Source organism: Callithrix jacchus, chromosome 7 (assembly GCF_049354715.1).
Source record: "Callithrix jacchus isolate 240 chromosome 7, calJac240_pri, whole genome shotgun sequence".
Lineage (NCBI taxonomy): Eukaryota > Metazoa > Chordata > Mammalia > Primates > Cebidae > Callithrix > Callithrix jacchus.
Window position 1 is genome coordinate 78,791,692 of NC_133508.1, and position 15,745 is coordinate 78,807,436.

The 15,745-nt window shown below is 36.7% G+C and overlaps 1 protein-coding gene across 11 annotated transcripts in view; it reads right to left on the minus strand.

Annotated features, from left to right (window-relative positions):
• Positions 1-15,745, minus strand: part of FOXJ3 (forkhead box J3) — a 182,372-nt gene that overhangs the window by 22,849 nt on the left and 143,778 nt on the right. For 7 of the 11 annotated variants that reach the window (XM_035251057.3, XM_078331413.1, XM_009001029.5 and 4 more), the window contains 2 exons: positions 7,756-7,884; positions 3,550-3,724 (listed from right to left, as the gene is read on the minus strand). In XM_035251057.3, the coding sequence (XP_035106948.2) occupies positions 3,550-3,724; positions 7,756-7,884 (304 nt within the window). The remainder of the gene's footprint in view (positions 1-3,549; positions 3,725-7,755; positions 7,885-15,745) is intronic. The other 4 variants (XM_035251061.3, XM_035251058.3, XM_078331412.1 and 1 more) reach the window with 1 other exon arrangement.

Below are 15,745 nucleotides of genomic sequence, written 5' to 3' on the forward strand. Positions count from 1 at the left end.
CTCCATGTTGGTCAAACTGGTCTCGAACTCCCAACCTCAGGTGATCCACCCACCTTGGCCTCCCAAAGTGCTGGGATTACAGTTGTGAGCCACCACACTCCGCAAGAAGGCTTTCTTTTAAAGACAGTGCCTGAATTGAGTCTTAAAAGATAAGTAAATATTAGGGGAAAAGTTAGTTGAGGTCACAGCCAGGATGGCTCTCTGAAGACATAAAGACCAAGGCTTTGATAGAAGAGGAGGGGAGAAATAAAAGCCCAGTGATTTCTGATCTCTTATCAATGACTACTCCAAAAACTTTAGGTTGAAAGTGGCTAGGATTCTTAAGACTAAACAAAACAAGGCAGCCATCTCCACTATTCTTTTTCATTATTCCTATGGCATATTCTTGAGTCACATTAAAAGTTTAGGGGTTAAGAGTGTAAACTTTACAGTATCAGAAAGTAGTTATTCTCTGCATTGACATTTACACATTAACTTTGGAAAGTTATTTAACCTCTCCAAGCCACAGTTCCCTCAACTATAAACAATAGCACCTACTTCACAGAGTCATTACAAGTCATTACAAGGATTAAATGCCATAGGTAAAAGCTGCAGGATGAACTCAATAAATGTTAGCTGCCACAATGATGATTAAGCTAAAAGTGCTTTATGTTAAAGGTAATATATGTTTGGTTTGCAGGTAGTTAATCTTATTGCAACATTTGGTTCTATGTAACTAGACTATTTTCAAATCCCAAAGAGTGGCCCATGCAATGTTATGCTGAACCAAACATTTAAAAAATTTTATTAAATTAAAAAAACCCACAAGATAACATCAATCAGTAAAAGAATCAAACTTTTAAAACAGATAAAATTATTCTCATACTTGTCATTGGTAGTAAAACTGTATTTGAGTACACTGCAAGATAATCTTAAAAGCTACCAAGTTTTTACAGGTAGAAGAGTTAATAAAAGTTCTTGCCTTGGCCCTACAAAATTGTCATGAAGAAGGAATCTATAGCGTTATTACTGTAAGATCAAAGAAAGCAGTAATTTCATTATCAATTTTCAATAAAATCCTAGCATATTATAAGAGAACCATAATATATAAGGTGTCATCTATATCAACATTTTCAATCTCAAATAATTTCTAAATAAAAGAAAGCAAAATATCTCTCCAGAAGCCGAATATATAAAGCTGATAGGTATAATAAAGTTGCTTTTTTTTTTTGAAGCTGGGGAAGGAATCTTACTAGATCTATCTCTGCATTTGCACATTTCTCCTCCTACAATCCCTAAGATGTTTACAAAAGCGAAGGCCTTTGAAGACAACAATGTGAAAATCACTGATCTAATCCAATCCTCTTTATTGTACAAATGGTGAAACTGAGGTCCAGAGATGAGAGGTTAATTCAGTTGGCTTTACGGTAGAACCTGGACTAGAACCCAGAATTCCTATCGATGTTTTTTTTTTTAAAATAGCATGATGGAACGGAATTATGGGCTTCAGAAATTGTCATCATTGTTATTTCAAAGCTCTTATTTTTCTGTTATGAATACCAAGATTGGATTTGCTTAGCAAAGTCTTCTATTAGTTCTTTTTATACTTTCATAGATAAAAAGCTTAAGTTAAAAGCTGAGAAAACATATCAATCTTACTTTAAACTCAAATACTAACCAGAAAAAGCCACTTCACATACACATTTATCAATATTCATCAGTATAAACAGTATATAACTGTTACATATAACACTAGTATATAATATTAACATTAACTGACAGTATTAAAATGCAAACAGTATAAAGACAAGGATTTCTGTTTATTTTTGTTCAGTGCTGTGAACATGTAAACCTTCTGAGTTGGGGTGCTACAGTTTGAATGTATATGTTCCTCCAAAATTCCTATGTTGGAACTTAATCCCCCAGGTGATGGTGTTTGTTAAGAAGTGGGACATAGGCCAGGAGTGATGGCTCACACCTATAATCCCAGTACTTTGGGAGGCGGAGGCGGGTACGAGGTCAGAAGTTCAAGACCAGCCTGACCAACATGGTGAAACCTCGCCCTTAATAAAAGCACAAAAAATTAGCGGGGTGTGGTGGCTGACACCTGTAACCCCAGCTACTCAGGAGGCTGAGGCAGAGAACTGCTTGAACCCAGAGGCAGAGGCTGCAGTGAGCTGAGATCACACTCACTCTAGCATGGGTGACAGAGTATGACTCCTCCAAAAAAAAAAAAAGTGGGACCTTTAGGAGGTAATTGGGGATTAGGCCTTACAAAAGGGATCAAGAGAACTAGCTAGTAACTTTTTGTCCTTCCATGTCTTCTGCCACATGAGGACACAGCATTCAGCTCCATGTGAGAACACAGCTAAAGGCACCATTTATGAATGAAGAAGCCCTCGCCAGACACCAAATCTGCTGGTTCCTTGATCTTGACTTCCCAACCTCCTGAACTGTGAGAAATAAACTTCTGTTGTTTATAAATGACCCATTATAAGGTATGGTAACACAGCAGCAGGAAACATGGGGTACAAAAAGTTAATGTGCCAAACAAGTAGCTAGGAAATGCTTCAACAGTAGCATTCCCAACAGTTTCTGACTAGTCGTCTTTGGGGAAAAGATAATGTGACATCTTTATCCTCTGATTAAAATTAAACCAGCAGCTAATGGTACAAGAACACATTACAGCAAGAATCTAGCATTTGGTCGAGATATAACAGTGCGTCCCAACTAAAGTCACTTTTAATATTAAAATCTGACTTAAGTATATTGTGTAACACAATGACCGAGAGTTTACCAGTAGCTGACATATTAACTTGTAAGTGCCACACACAAATCAAAAATTTGGTGCTACCACATTCCGATAGCTATCTCTTTTTGCTAATACCAGTCAGAACAAAAGCAAGGGACAATCTATTCTTGTGGTGCAACTTTCACCATTCAAACACTTCATATGCCAGATATTACTAATTAATAGAGTAGTCTTTCCCATATGGTACAGAGGCAGTGTCAGAATTCTTTAATACAGTGCTCCTAGATGCCACTAGTAAACAAATAAGTAGGCATGCAAGATGAAATTTATCTGCCATTTTTGGGCTATGATATAAATAGAACATATAAAGGCACAAAGATCAAATTACAATTATCTGATTCTTACTGTCATGATAATATTCTAAGATTAAGAGTGTAACAGCTGTCATGTGAAATAATTTTAAAACCTTAATAAAACTAGCCAGGCGAGGTGGCCCACGCCTGTAATCCCAACACTTTCGGAGGCCAAGGTGGGCAAATCACCTGAGGTCAGGAGTTTGAGACCAGCCTGGCCAACATGGTAAAACCCTGTCTCTACTAAAAATACAAAAAACCTAGCCAGATGTGGTGGTGCAAGCCTGTAATCCCAGCTACTCAGGAGGCTGAGGCTGGACAATCTCTTGAACCTGAGAGGCAGAGGTTGCAGTGAGCCAAGATTGCACCATTGCACTCCAAACTAGGTGGCTGAGTGAGACTCCATCTCAAAAAATAAATAAATAAATAAAACCTTGTTATAAAAAAGGTTTTACGAAAACTCACCTTGCTGACTAAGTGACTGCTCAAAAACTGACTTGTAAAGGCTCCGAAATGAGGCACTAAGATCTTCAAAATTATATTCCGAGAAAAGTAGTTGCTTGTCTCTTTCTGGAAGGTTGTACTGTGGCTGCTGCTGAGGAGTTAATGATTGAGAGACTGATTCTGGATGGCTTGTCACCTAACATTAAAAGAAAACACAACTAATTCAGTGTCTCTATATTACAAATCGCTTATGATATAAAATATATAACTGAAAACAGTGCCAACACTGAAATTCAAAGAAAACAACTCTTCTGTCTTAGGCTTTCCCATTGTTTGTCAAAGCATAAAGAACAGAAAGCAAAACAGTTAAACTGAATCCTGAAGAACTGTAGAAATCTAACCCAATCTCCATATTTCACAGAAGGGAAAGAAAGAGTTCAAGGAAGTTAAATAGCTTGCCTAAGATCATACAAATAAGTGATGAGTTGGGCCTAGAATCCTTCTAGGCTTCCTACAGAATCTTCAATCTTGATTTCTACAGAAGCAATTTTATCTCAAACTCCACTAACTATAAAGCTACTAACATTTCTTTCATTTATTCAATTAATTTTTTAGTATACAAACCCAAATACTGTGAGTACTATGAGTCAGATGTATGGCTCTGCCCAAAGCAACAAGGAGCTTAAATAAGCCTAACTCTTCATTTCCAGGGAAGACTTATCTTTAAAAACAGCAAAACTAGACAAAATTAATAAAAGATAATCATTTGTATTTCTTAAAGACTACATACTATATGAAAGGGTGGTACCCTACCATTGGTGGTACTACCATTTGTTTAGTGTTTTGAAAAATTAAGGTATGAACATTGACTAGAAACTTATGTAGCCATTCAAAATGATGCTCATAAGGAGTCTGCAATAACATGAAAAAAGATGAATTTTACACAGGAAAATGTCTCCACCACTGGCACCCTAATGACCTTACACATGTCCACACAAACCATGCAGGCAAGGCTGGCTCCATGGCAGGATGACCTAAGCCTTGGTGGAACACCCTGTCATTATTTTGGAACAAGTGTTCTTATGAGGAGAAAATTCTCATTAGCCCTCATGTCTTAAAGGAGATGGCCATGGGGCAATTACACATCCACTTTTCTGTCTTGCGTGAGGGTTGCCAAAAAAACAGTTTCTCATCTACCTCCCTGGCTGAGTGAGGCATGGGACTTTCTGCCTTACTCCCTTAGGGTACAGCTGCAGGTTATAAAACTGCTTGACTGCCCTACAGAATTTGTTCCTCTATTACAGAGTGAGCTACTATGTGAGTTGTCTATCATTTGGTCCTCTGTTTTGGTACTGTCACTTGGGATGTAGAGAGCTGACACCATGCTAACCTAGTTTATACTGTCTATATAAGCAATAAAAGTATCTCAATCCATGTGGGCTCACTGTGGCCTTACAGAATCAATCTATATAGGTGTGACAAACCCAACCAGCAGCTGCCACAGCACTGTTGCTTAGGGACTGCTCAAGCATTTGACATCTTGTTGTCGAAAGAAAACAACAGGTCTTGGCACAGTGGCTCATGCCTATAATCCCAGCACTTTGGGAGGCTAAGGAGGGAAGATCACCTGACATCAGAAGTTCGAGACCAAAATGGCCAACATGGTGAAACCCTGTCTCTACTAAAAATATAAAACCCAGTCAGGTGGCTCACGCCTGTAATCCCAACAACTTGAGAGTCTGAGGCAGGAGAATCGCCTGAACCTGGGAGGCAGAGGTTGCCATGAGCTGAGATCACCCCATTGCACTCCAGCCTTGGCAACAGAACGAGACTCCATCTCAAAAACAAAAAAAAAGCAGTCTACAAAGTCTAGCTTTTAACAGGGCAGTTTAACTCTCTTACATTTATTGGCACAATGACCATGTTAACTCTTACTTCTGTCACCTAGTTCTATAAATGCTTCTTTAATTTGTCCTTTTATACTATTTTTGATACTGGACTGTGTTCTTTGCTTTCTTTTGGTCAAGATTTTTTACACTTAAATTACTCAAAAAGCAACTTAAAATTATTTTATATCTTTGCTTAGTTTGCTTCAATGTTCCAACTAGTTGTTTTATAAATTGACTTTATCATTATTCTTTAATTTGATTTACCCCTTGATGGGGTTAATTTTTTTTTTCAGGAAAGACGTGTAAAAACAAAGGCAGGATATTCTCTAAGCTCTGCATATCAAAGAATGTCTTTCTCTTGCCTTCACATATGAATAAAAATTTAACTGAGCATAATATTTGTTATTCCAAACCCATTCCCTCAAAACTGTGCATACAATGCTCCGTTATCTTCTGGCATTTAGCAGTATCAAAGAGAAGCCTGAGGCCAGGCATGGTGGCTCAAGCCTGTAATCCTAGCCCTCTGGAAACCCAACAGGGCAGGAGGATTGCTTAAGCCAGGAATTCGAGACCAGGTTGGCCAAATTAGCAAGACTCTGTCTCTAAAAAGTGAGAGAAAAAGAGAGGGGGAGGTCTGATTTGTGTTTCTTTATATATAATTTACTTATTCTGTCAAAGTATTTATATGGGTGACTACTTATGAAATTTAAAAACTTGCCATAATGTATCTAGATACAGTAGTCCTTTGGTATCCATGAGGGAGTGGTTACAGGAACCCCAACCTAGTAAGATACCAAAATCTGTAGATGCTCAAGTCCCTTATACAAAATGATGTAACATATCTTCCCATATACTTCAAATTACCTCTAGATAAGTAATACCTAATACACTGTAAATAGCTGTTAAACTATACTTTTTTCTTTTTTATAAAAGGAAGGCAGGAGGGACTTACTTAATTGCCCAGGCTGAAGAGTAATGACATGATTATTCCTGGGTTCAAGTGCTTCTCCCTTCTCAGCCTCCCGAGGTGCATATCACAATGTCGGGCTATTTCTTTTTTTTAAGATGGGGATCTCACTGTGTTGACCAGGCCAATCTCAAATTCCTGGTCTCAAGCAATCCTCTTGCCTCAGCCTCCCAAAGTACTGAGATTACAGGTATGAACCACCTCATTCCATTCTGTATTTTTTATTGCTGTACTGTTTTTTTGTTTGTTTGTTTTTGTTGTTGTTGTTCAAATATTTTCAATCCAAGGTTTGGTTAAATCTGTGGATATGGAACCTACAGATATGGAGGGCTAACTATATAGGTTTTTTCCCCATTAATTTTTTTCTAAAACTCAGTAACTCTTTAAATCTCTGCTTATTCTAAAAACTGGTTCTACACCAACTTTTTCTTCTATAGAGACAACTACAGTTCTCAGTTCTCCATATTTATTATCTTCTTTCACATACTCTTTATTTCATTTTCTTTCTTCTCCATTGTGGGATATTTTCTTTTATAGAGCAATAATAATTTTGCAGAGGCAACTTTTTCTTTTCCCACATTCAATGTGAATTTTAGTTCTGCTCTCTGTGCAATTAGTTCCTTTGTGTTATTTTCTCTCGGGTCCCTCCCTTTTTATCTTTGTCCTGTGTAAGTTTTTTTCCTATTTACTCATCCCAGAACAGGGAGTGACCTGGTAAGATCACATTTACACTGACAAACAATGTGGTGTGTAGCTCTTGGGGTCTGTTATCTGCCCAATGAGGAAGGCAGTTGACAGGTAGTTTGAAAAGAAATAACGGATAACCTAAGAGTCAAGTTCTTGTAATAGGCAACAAATTAGTATATTCACACACGGGTCCCATAGCATGGCTTTTTTTCCCCCCTGGATCCAAACTGAAAATACAAGAGTAGTTAACAATTGAATCCCAGGCCACCCTAACCTTTGGGGTTTACAGAATTCCCTTCTCAGATCTACAGCTGAAAACCATGTTGATACACACATTTTCTAACCTCTTTTTCTATGAAGTGTAGAATATCGCCAACTATCACTGTACTAGACTAAAGTGCATTTTTTTTCCTGTTCCAGTTGCTTCTCTCTTGGACACAGAACAGAGAGAATAAAGTAGACCAAAATCTGTTAACACTGCATGACCATTTTTTAAAAATCTAATATGGTACCAAATTAAAACACTATCAAGCTATAACCTCCTCTAATTTAGTTTGATCTACTTAGTGAGTTAATAAACTTATTAGTGAGAAAAACATTTTTTATTTGCATTTCAATTATGTTTGGTTTAGTTTTAAGTACTAAATGAATAACTAAAAACATGTTAACTTCATCTAGACTTACCGGTGTATAACTATGCACACTTCCAACACTGTTCAAATTAACAGATGCCAAACTCTGGTCTGAGAGACTGTTGTTAAGGCTACTGCGGGGACTATCACTACCATCCTGATCAGTGTTATACAATGTTACCTAAAATGAAAAAAGAAAAAATGACAACTGAATATAAGGAGTACTTGTTAGACAACTCTGTAAAAATACAACTCGGTAGGCATCTGACAAGAAGAAAAATGTCAGCGGCTTTTCCCTAGAAGCTTACCCTAATTCCATGCCTCATATGGCTAACTTCATGTTTATCATAAAATAATTTTCTCAACCCTCAAACTAAAGAACATGTCTTTTAGAGGCACATAAATCTATAGCAGAATTTGCCAGGTATAATTATCAGGTATCATTAGCCTATAAACACTTAGTAAGAGAGGAATATAATAGATTTTTACTCTATTAAACATTTCTGTAGTGCATAAATTTTTGCTCAGGTTTTAAGCAAAATTACTGTTCTATCAGAATCTTGGAAATCAAAAAGAAGCACATATAAAAAAATATTTGTTTTTAAAAAATCACAGGCATCACAGAATATTTAATACTGAAAATTGGAAACTTCACTGTTCAGCACATTGATAAAATCATAAATATATGATCCAACTTTTAAAAAAACTGTCAAACTGTTAATAGTTATCTGGAAGGGTCTGAGGACTCCTGAAGACTTTTACATTTGTGTATATTTTTACAGTGCTTGAGTTTGTCTATAATAAGCATTAGATAGACATAATTTTTAATCAGAAACAACAAAAAAGGTATTTTTAGAATAGAAAACTAGCCTATTATTCTTCAAGGTTTTGTTCAGATTCTACTACCAACTTTATACCCACCTATTTCCAGGAGAATAATTAATACATTTGGCTTTATGGTCTTATTTGTGGCATACTTTTATCTACCACTAGATTTACCTCCTTGAGATCCCAACAAGTAATCACAAACCATAGTGTTTTTCGCTTAGTGTAGAGTTAATAAGCATTTGCTGAATTCAGTAACCAGCTGACCATCCTTCTGTCTGTGCTGAAAATGGGGTCAGGCTCAATGCTCACTGACAATTGTTAAAAGGCCCAATAAGTAGAAAACTAGGCATAAATGCCTCTTTGCTTCAGGCAAACCTAAATTGTTCTGCAATGACACCAGTTAGGAACAGTTAATTGTCTAGGAAATACATAAGGGAAAAGAATATAAGAAAAAATAAGAGTGAATAAAATAAAAACTCTGGCAAAGATTTTTCTGGTAAATATTTCCCATGTAAATTTCGCTGCACTCAGGAATAATTAAAATGCTATACAACAGGCTGAGCACGGTGGCTCACACCTGTAATACTGGCATTTTGGGAGGCTGAGGCAGGCAGATCACAAGGTCAAGAGATCTAGACTATCCTGGCCAACATGGTGAAACCCCGTCTCTACTAAAAATACAAAAATTAGCTGGGCATGGTGGCACACGCCTGTAGTTCCAGCTACTCTCAGAGGCTGAGACAGGAGAATTGCTTGAACCCAGGAGGCAGAGGTTGCAGTGAGCCAAGATCACGCCACTGCACTCCAGCCTGGCACCTGGCCAAGAGAGCAAGACTCTGTCTCAAAAAAAAAAAAAAAAAAGAAAAAGCTAGACAACAATATCAACAAATTATAAGCATCCCATTGTCATTTACTTTGCTGTTTATTCTCTCTTGTCCATGCTCAGTTGCTTATCTCTCATGCCAGAAATATCCTCCATCATCTCAGACAACTCCTTAGTTTATTTAAAAGGATAAAAATGTTATTAAATATATATAAGGTGTACAAATTATTTTATTACAAAATCAGCATATCCATGTATGATCACTACCCAGTTCAAAGTAGAGAACAGCAGTTCTCAAACGTTAGTCTCAGATCCCTTTTCTGTCTGGCTTAATAGAAAACAGCTAGATTCTCATATCTACATCTGCATTCAATCTGTTGCAATATGTTGTTTGGGTAGAAGTACAGAAAGAAAACCTGGTGAAAGATTATTTTAAAGGGCTTTTCAGATCTTCTTTGATACTACATCGAAACATGACATGTAGCAATTTCTTAAACATTAGTTACAGTGTGGAATCTGAAACAATATCAACAAATCTTTGATACTGTTTCATTTAAATCCACTATTCTACCTGTACTTTGAATGAATCATGTATGATTTTATGTACCCATGCATGATTTTATAACATTATGCATTGGCCATTTAGAAAATATTGATTCACTAAGTTATGCAGACCTTCCAAATGTTGATATATTTTATCATACAACAAAAATATTTTACTTACATCACCACTAATCTTACTAGAAAAATCATTTCTTCTAGAAAGTGGCTGGATGCAGTGGCTCACACCTAGAATCACAGCAATTTAGGAAGATTGCTTGAGGCCAAGAGTTTAAAACCAGCCTGAGCAACACATAGCAATACCCCATCTCTACAAATGACTTTAAAAAGTAGGTGGCATGTACCCTGTAGTCCTAGCTACTTGGGAGGCTAAGGTGGGAGGATCACTTGAGCCCAGGAGGTCAAGACTGCAGTGAAATATGATTGTGCCACTGAACTCCAGCCTAGGCAACAGAGCAAGATTCTTTGTCTCAGAAAAGGAAAAAAAAAAAAAAAAAAGACTAAGAAGCTATCAGACTCTAATGGATAAAAGTTTTCCAAAATTCTGTTTTTTATTTTTGCTTAAAAGCTAAAATTTTATCACCAGCAACAAATACTATTAGTTTTTTTCTTTGAAGTGATAGACGGACTTCATTCATTTTCAAGAAAACATCAGCCAAATACCTAAATAATCCTTGTCACCTGTTCTTTTAAGAACAGCAATCCATGAACAAACTATTCAGTGTGGCTTGAACTCAGTCACACAAATGCTTTTGCTTGAAGCAACCAGTTTACTTGGGTTTGTAGCTAGAAGTGCTGTATACATACTCCACATTTCATCATACACAATATTAAAAAGACATGTATTCAAAGGTCATGACTTAAAACTTTTTCTTGCTTCACCAAGGATATTCTTAAAACTAGCATTAAAAATAAAACTGAACTGAGGGTATGTATGTGAGTAAATAATATAATGACTACTAGTGCAGTTAAGTGTCACTTGTGCTAAGGTACAGGAAGGTTTATACATCATTGCTTCTGCTGCACCTGATGAATATGCAAATATAGGTCAAGCATGGTGGCTCACACCTGTAATCCCTACACTATGGGAGGCTGAGGCAGGTGGATCACAAGGTCAAGAGATCGCAACCATCCTGGCCAACTTGGTGAGACCCCATCTCTACTAAAAATACAAAAATTAGCTAGGTGTGGTGGTGTGCGCCTGTAGTCCCAGCTACTCAGCAGGCTGAGGCAGGAGAATCATTTTAACGTGGGAGGCAGAGGTTGCAGTGAGATGAAATCGTACCACTGCACTCCAGCCTGGCGAGAATCTGTCTCAAATGAATGAATGAATGAATGAATGAATGAATGAATGAATGAAAATATAAAAAAAGAGACAACACATATTATCATGAGTAAGAGTTTTGGCCTCAGTTACCTAGGTATCCAGAGACCATACTTTGAGAACCACTGATAAACTGTTATTACCAGCACTCTAGAAGCTCATGTACTCTCCCAGTCATCATGCATGTCAGTCATTATCCCTCTCATATCTCCCCAGTTAACCAATTCTATCACTATTAATTGGTTTTCCTATTTCTGAATTAAGTACAAATGGAATAATATAGGATATATCCTTTTTTTTTTGAGACGGAGTTTTGCTTTTGTTACCCGGTCTGGAGTGCAATGGCGCGATCTCGGCTCACCGCAACCTCTGCGTCCTGGGTTCAGGCAATTCTCCTGCCTCAACCTTCTGAGTAGCTGAAATTACAGGCACACGCCACCATGCTCAGCTAATTTTTGTATTTTTAGTAGAGATGGGGTTTCACCATGTTGGCCAAGATGGTCTCGATCTCTTGACCTGGTGATCCGCCCACCTCGGCCTCCCAAAGTGCTGGGATTACAGGTTTGAGCCACTGCACCCAGCCTTTTTTTTTTTTTTTTTTTTTTTTGAGGAGTCTCACTCTGTCACCCAGGCTTGAGTGCAGCAGCATGATCTCTGCTCACTGCAACCTCTGCCTCTCGGGTTCAAGCAATTCTCCTGGCTTACCCTCCTGAGTAGCTGGGATCACAGGTGCCCACCAACATGCCTGGCCAATTTTTGTATTTTAAGTAGAGACAGAGTTTCACCATGTTGGTCAGGCTGGTCTTGAACTCCTAACCTTGTGATCCACCCGCCTCAGCCTCCCAAAGTGCTGGGATTACAGGCATGAGCCACCACGCCTAGCCTTCAATATTTTCTTTAGCTACTGTTGGTCATTTGGTGTCTCATTTTTGCTGAACTATCAGCTTATTTTCTACTCACTGCCTCCCTTTCCACAAAGAACATTTGGACTGGAATCACATTAAATCTGTGTACAACTTTGGAAAAACTGACTTCTTTTACAATAGTCTTCTGCATGAAAAGTGTGTCTATTTATGTCTTCATTTTCAATAATTTTTTATAGTATTCTGTGTAGGGTTCATCTTTCATTTAAGCCAAGGTATTTGATCTTTTAAATTTTATTTTTAAACTATCTGTGCCTAGTATGCAGAAATAAAATTGATTTCTGAAATCAAACATTAACCTTCTATCAAGAAACTTCACTAAATTCACTTTTTAATTCTAAGGCTTTAAGCTGTAGATTCTTTTCAACTTTCTGTGACCATCTGAGGCAACTTTATTTCTGTCTTTCCAAACTTTATGCTTTTTATTTCTTTTGTGTAACTTCTAACTGGCAAGGACCTCCAACACAATGTCAAATAAAAGTGCTGATAGCAAACATCTTTCTCTTTTTCTATACTTCAAAGAGAAAGTTTTCAGTAGTTCACCATTTAACGTAGCATTTGCTATAGGCTTCTTTGTAGGTTTTATCAAATTAAGAAAGTTTCCATCTATTTACAGCTTTCTAAGATTTTATTAAGTCATGACCTCTGAGTATGCCTCCGTAATATTCTGCATGATAAAATGTGAAGTATACATTAAGTACTTCAAACTATCAGAAGAACAACAGCAACAGATTTCCTAGTGCTAGACCTAACTTGCATTTCTAGAATACAACTGTGTTCGTGATGTTATATTTTTTATGTATTGCTGGATTAAATTTGTCAACATTTTAAGATTTTAATATCTATGCTCATGAGACTGACTCAAAATTTCCTTTCTTGTACAGTTTTTGTCACGTTTTGTTACTTAGGCTATGATGGTTTCAAAATATAAATTGGGACATGTTATCTCTTTTTAAAAATTTTCTTGAAGTGTTTATGTAAGATGAATGCTATTTTTTCATTAAATATTTGTAAGAATTCCTTGAAGCTTGCTGGGCCTGAAGTCTTCTATACAGAAATATTTCAAATTTAATTTTAATATTAATTACATATTTTTAATTATGGACCTCCTTCAGGTCCAATCTCTTATATATATTTATTAACATTTTCTATTTACTCTTGTGCCAGTTTTATTAAGTCATTTTTAAAGATTTTGTCTAGTTCATCTAAAATTTCAACTTTATTTGCATAAGATTTCATATCTATCCTTCCATTATCTTTTTAATTCTGTAGAATAGATATAGTTCCTTTTTTATCTTTTTTTTAATTATTATTTTTTATTTTTTTGAGACAGAGTTTCGCTCTTGTTGCCCAGGCTGGAGTGCAATGGCACAATCTCTACTCACTACAACCTCTGCCTCCCAGGTTCAAGCAATTCTCCTGCCTCAGCCTCCCGAGTAGCTGGGATTACAGGCATGCACCACCACACCCGGCTAATTTTGTATTTTTAGTAGAGACAGGGTTTCTCCATGTTGGTCAAGCTGGTCTCAAACTCCCAACCATAGGTAATCCACCCGCCTCAACCTCCCAAAGTGTTGGGATTACAGGCGTGAGCCACCGTGACTGGCCAGCTCCTTCTTTTCATCCCAGATATTAGCAAATTGTATTTCTTTCTTCATGAACTTTAATAGTGCCTTATCAATTCTATTAGCTTGAAGTGAGACTATACTACATTATGTATAAGACCCTTACTACTGTACACTCCCTTGTTTTCTCCCTATGATAGAAATCCAAAATACATTTTTGTTATTTTTTTTGCTTTAAATAATCTATTACCATTTCAAGAAATTTAAATCGGGAAAAAAAGTAGCTTTACAATTACCCACATAGTTACCATTTCTGGTATTCTTTATTCCTTTGCATAGATCCGGATTGCCATCAGCAGCTTATATGTTTGTTAGTTTGCTTGAAACTGTCCCCATAGCTCACTAATGTTCTTTACTTTTTTACAGTCTTTTTGTTATCTCATTTTGGATAGCTTTTTATTGCTGTATCTCCAAATTTACTAATCTTTCTGTTTAGTCTGTTATTAATCCCATCTAGTATATTTTCTAACTCAGACATTGCAGTTTTTATCTCTAGGAGTTTCCTTTGGGTTTATAATCCAATGTGTCTTTTAGTTTCTCCATGAATATAGTTGTAACTGTTTTAATGTCCTTTTCTAAGCTAATTCTATCATCTGTATCATTTCTGGGTCAGTTGTGACTTCTTCCTCAGTATGGGTTGTTTTTTACCACTTCTTTGGCCTACCTGGTAATTATTTATTGGATCCAAGATGTGACTTTTACCTTGTTTCGTGCTGGGTGTTTTGTGTTTTTATGCTTTATTCTGGAACATAGCTAAATAACTTGACAACAGAAACAATATAATTATACATGCTACATCACAGATGAACCTTGAAGACACACTCTTATTTAAATAAGTCAAACATAAAAGGTCACATACTACAATTCCATTTATTTGAAATGTCCACTACAGGCAAATCCACAGAACTAGAAAGTAATATACAGGGATTAGAGTGACTGCTAACACGTGTGGGGTTTTCTTTCTGAGGTAATGAAAATGTTCTGGAAATAGTGACTATGGTTATACAATCCTGTGAATATACTAGAAATCACTGAATTGCAAACTTTGGAAGGGTGAATTTTATGAAATATGAATTACATATCAAAAAAACTAAAATAAAAAAATTAAGTTCTGATTACTGAATAACAGTTTGATCCTTTTTGGTTTTGCTTTTAAGATGTGTAGGTAAGACTAGAGCAGCATTTTTGTCCAAGACTAACTTTTTGCTCCTGTTACTAAGGCAATAAAAGCCTTCTGAGAACTTCACCTAATACTCTGTAAATTAAGTGTTCCACTCTCGTGGGAAAAGGATCTACACTTGGTTCTACGAGTCTCAATGACTGTCTATACTATTCTGGGTGGTTCTTTCCATAGCCAGGGGTAGTCTCCTCATTCATGCATTGATCAATAACCCTAACCCAGCTAAAGATTCAAGAAGCACCCTCTGAAACTCTGCCCTTGTTCAGCTCCCTTCCCTCTGGTATTCTGCCCTGTGAACTCTAGACAACTTGGATTCCATTATCTCCCAACTCTACCTCCTCAACTCAGGGAGACTTCTATGCTCCTGCATTGTGCCCTGGAAACTTTCTCTAGGAAGTAAGCTGGGACAATTTTAGGGTTCATCTTGTTTGTTCACCATTTCTTAGGGATTGCTGTCCTTTGTTCCTTGAGGTCCAATCTCTTAAAAATTATTATTTTGTGTATTTTTTCAGTTGTTTCAGGTAGCAGAGTATATCTAGACCCTATTATTGCACTTTGGCTAGAGGCAAGCAGAAGTCCCTACTGACTTTATTAATCTCTATTAAAAAATCAACTTCTCATTTGTTGACTTTGCTATTTAATATGTGCTTTCTATTTCATGAACTTCTCTCATTTTTATTACCTTCTTCTTCGAATTTGTTTTGCTCTCCTTTCTCTAAATGCCTAAATCATTAATATTTGTTCCAGTCTAATACATGTAATTAAGGTTATTTTAACT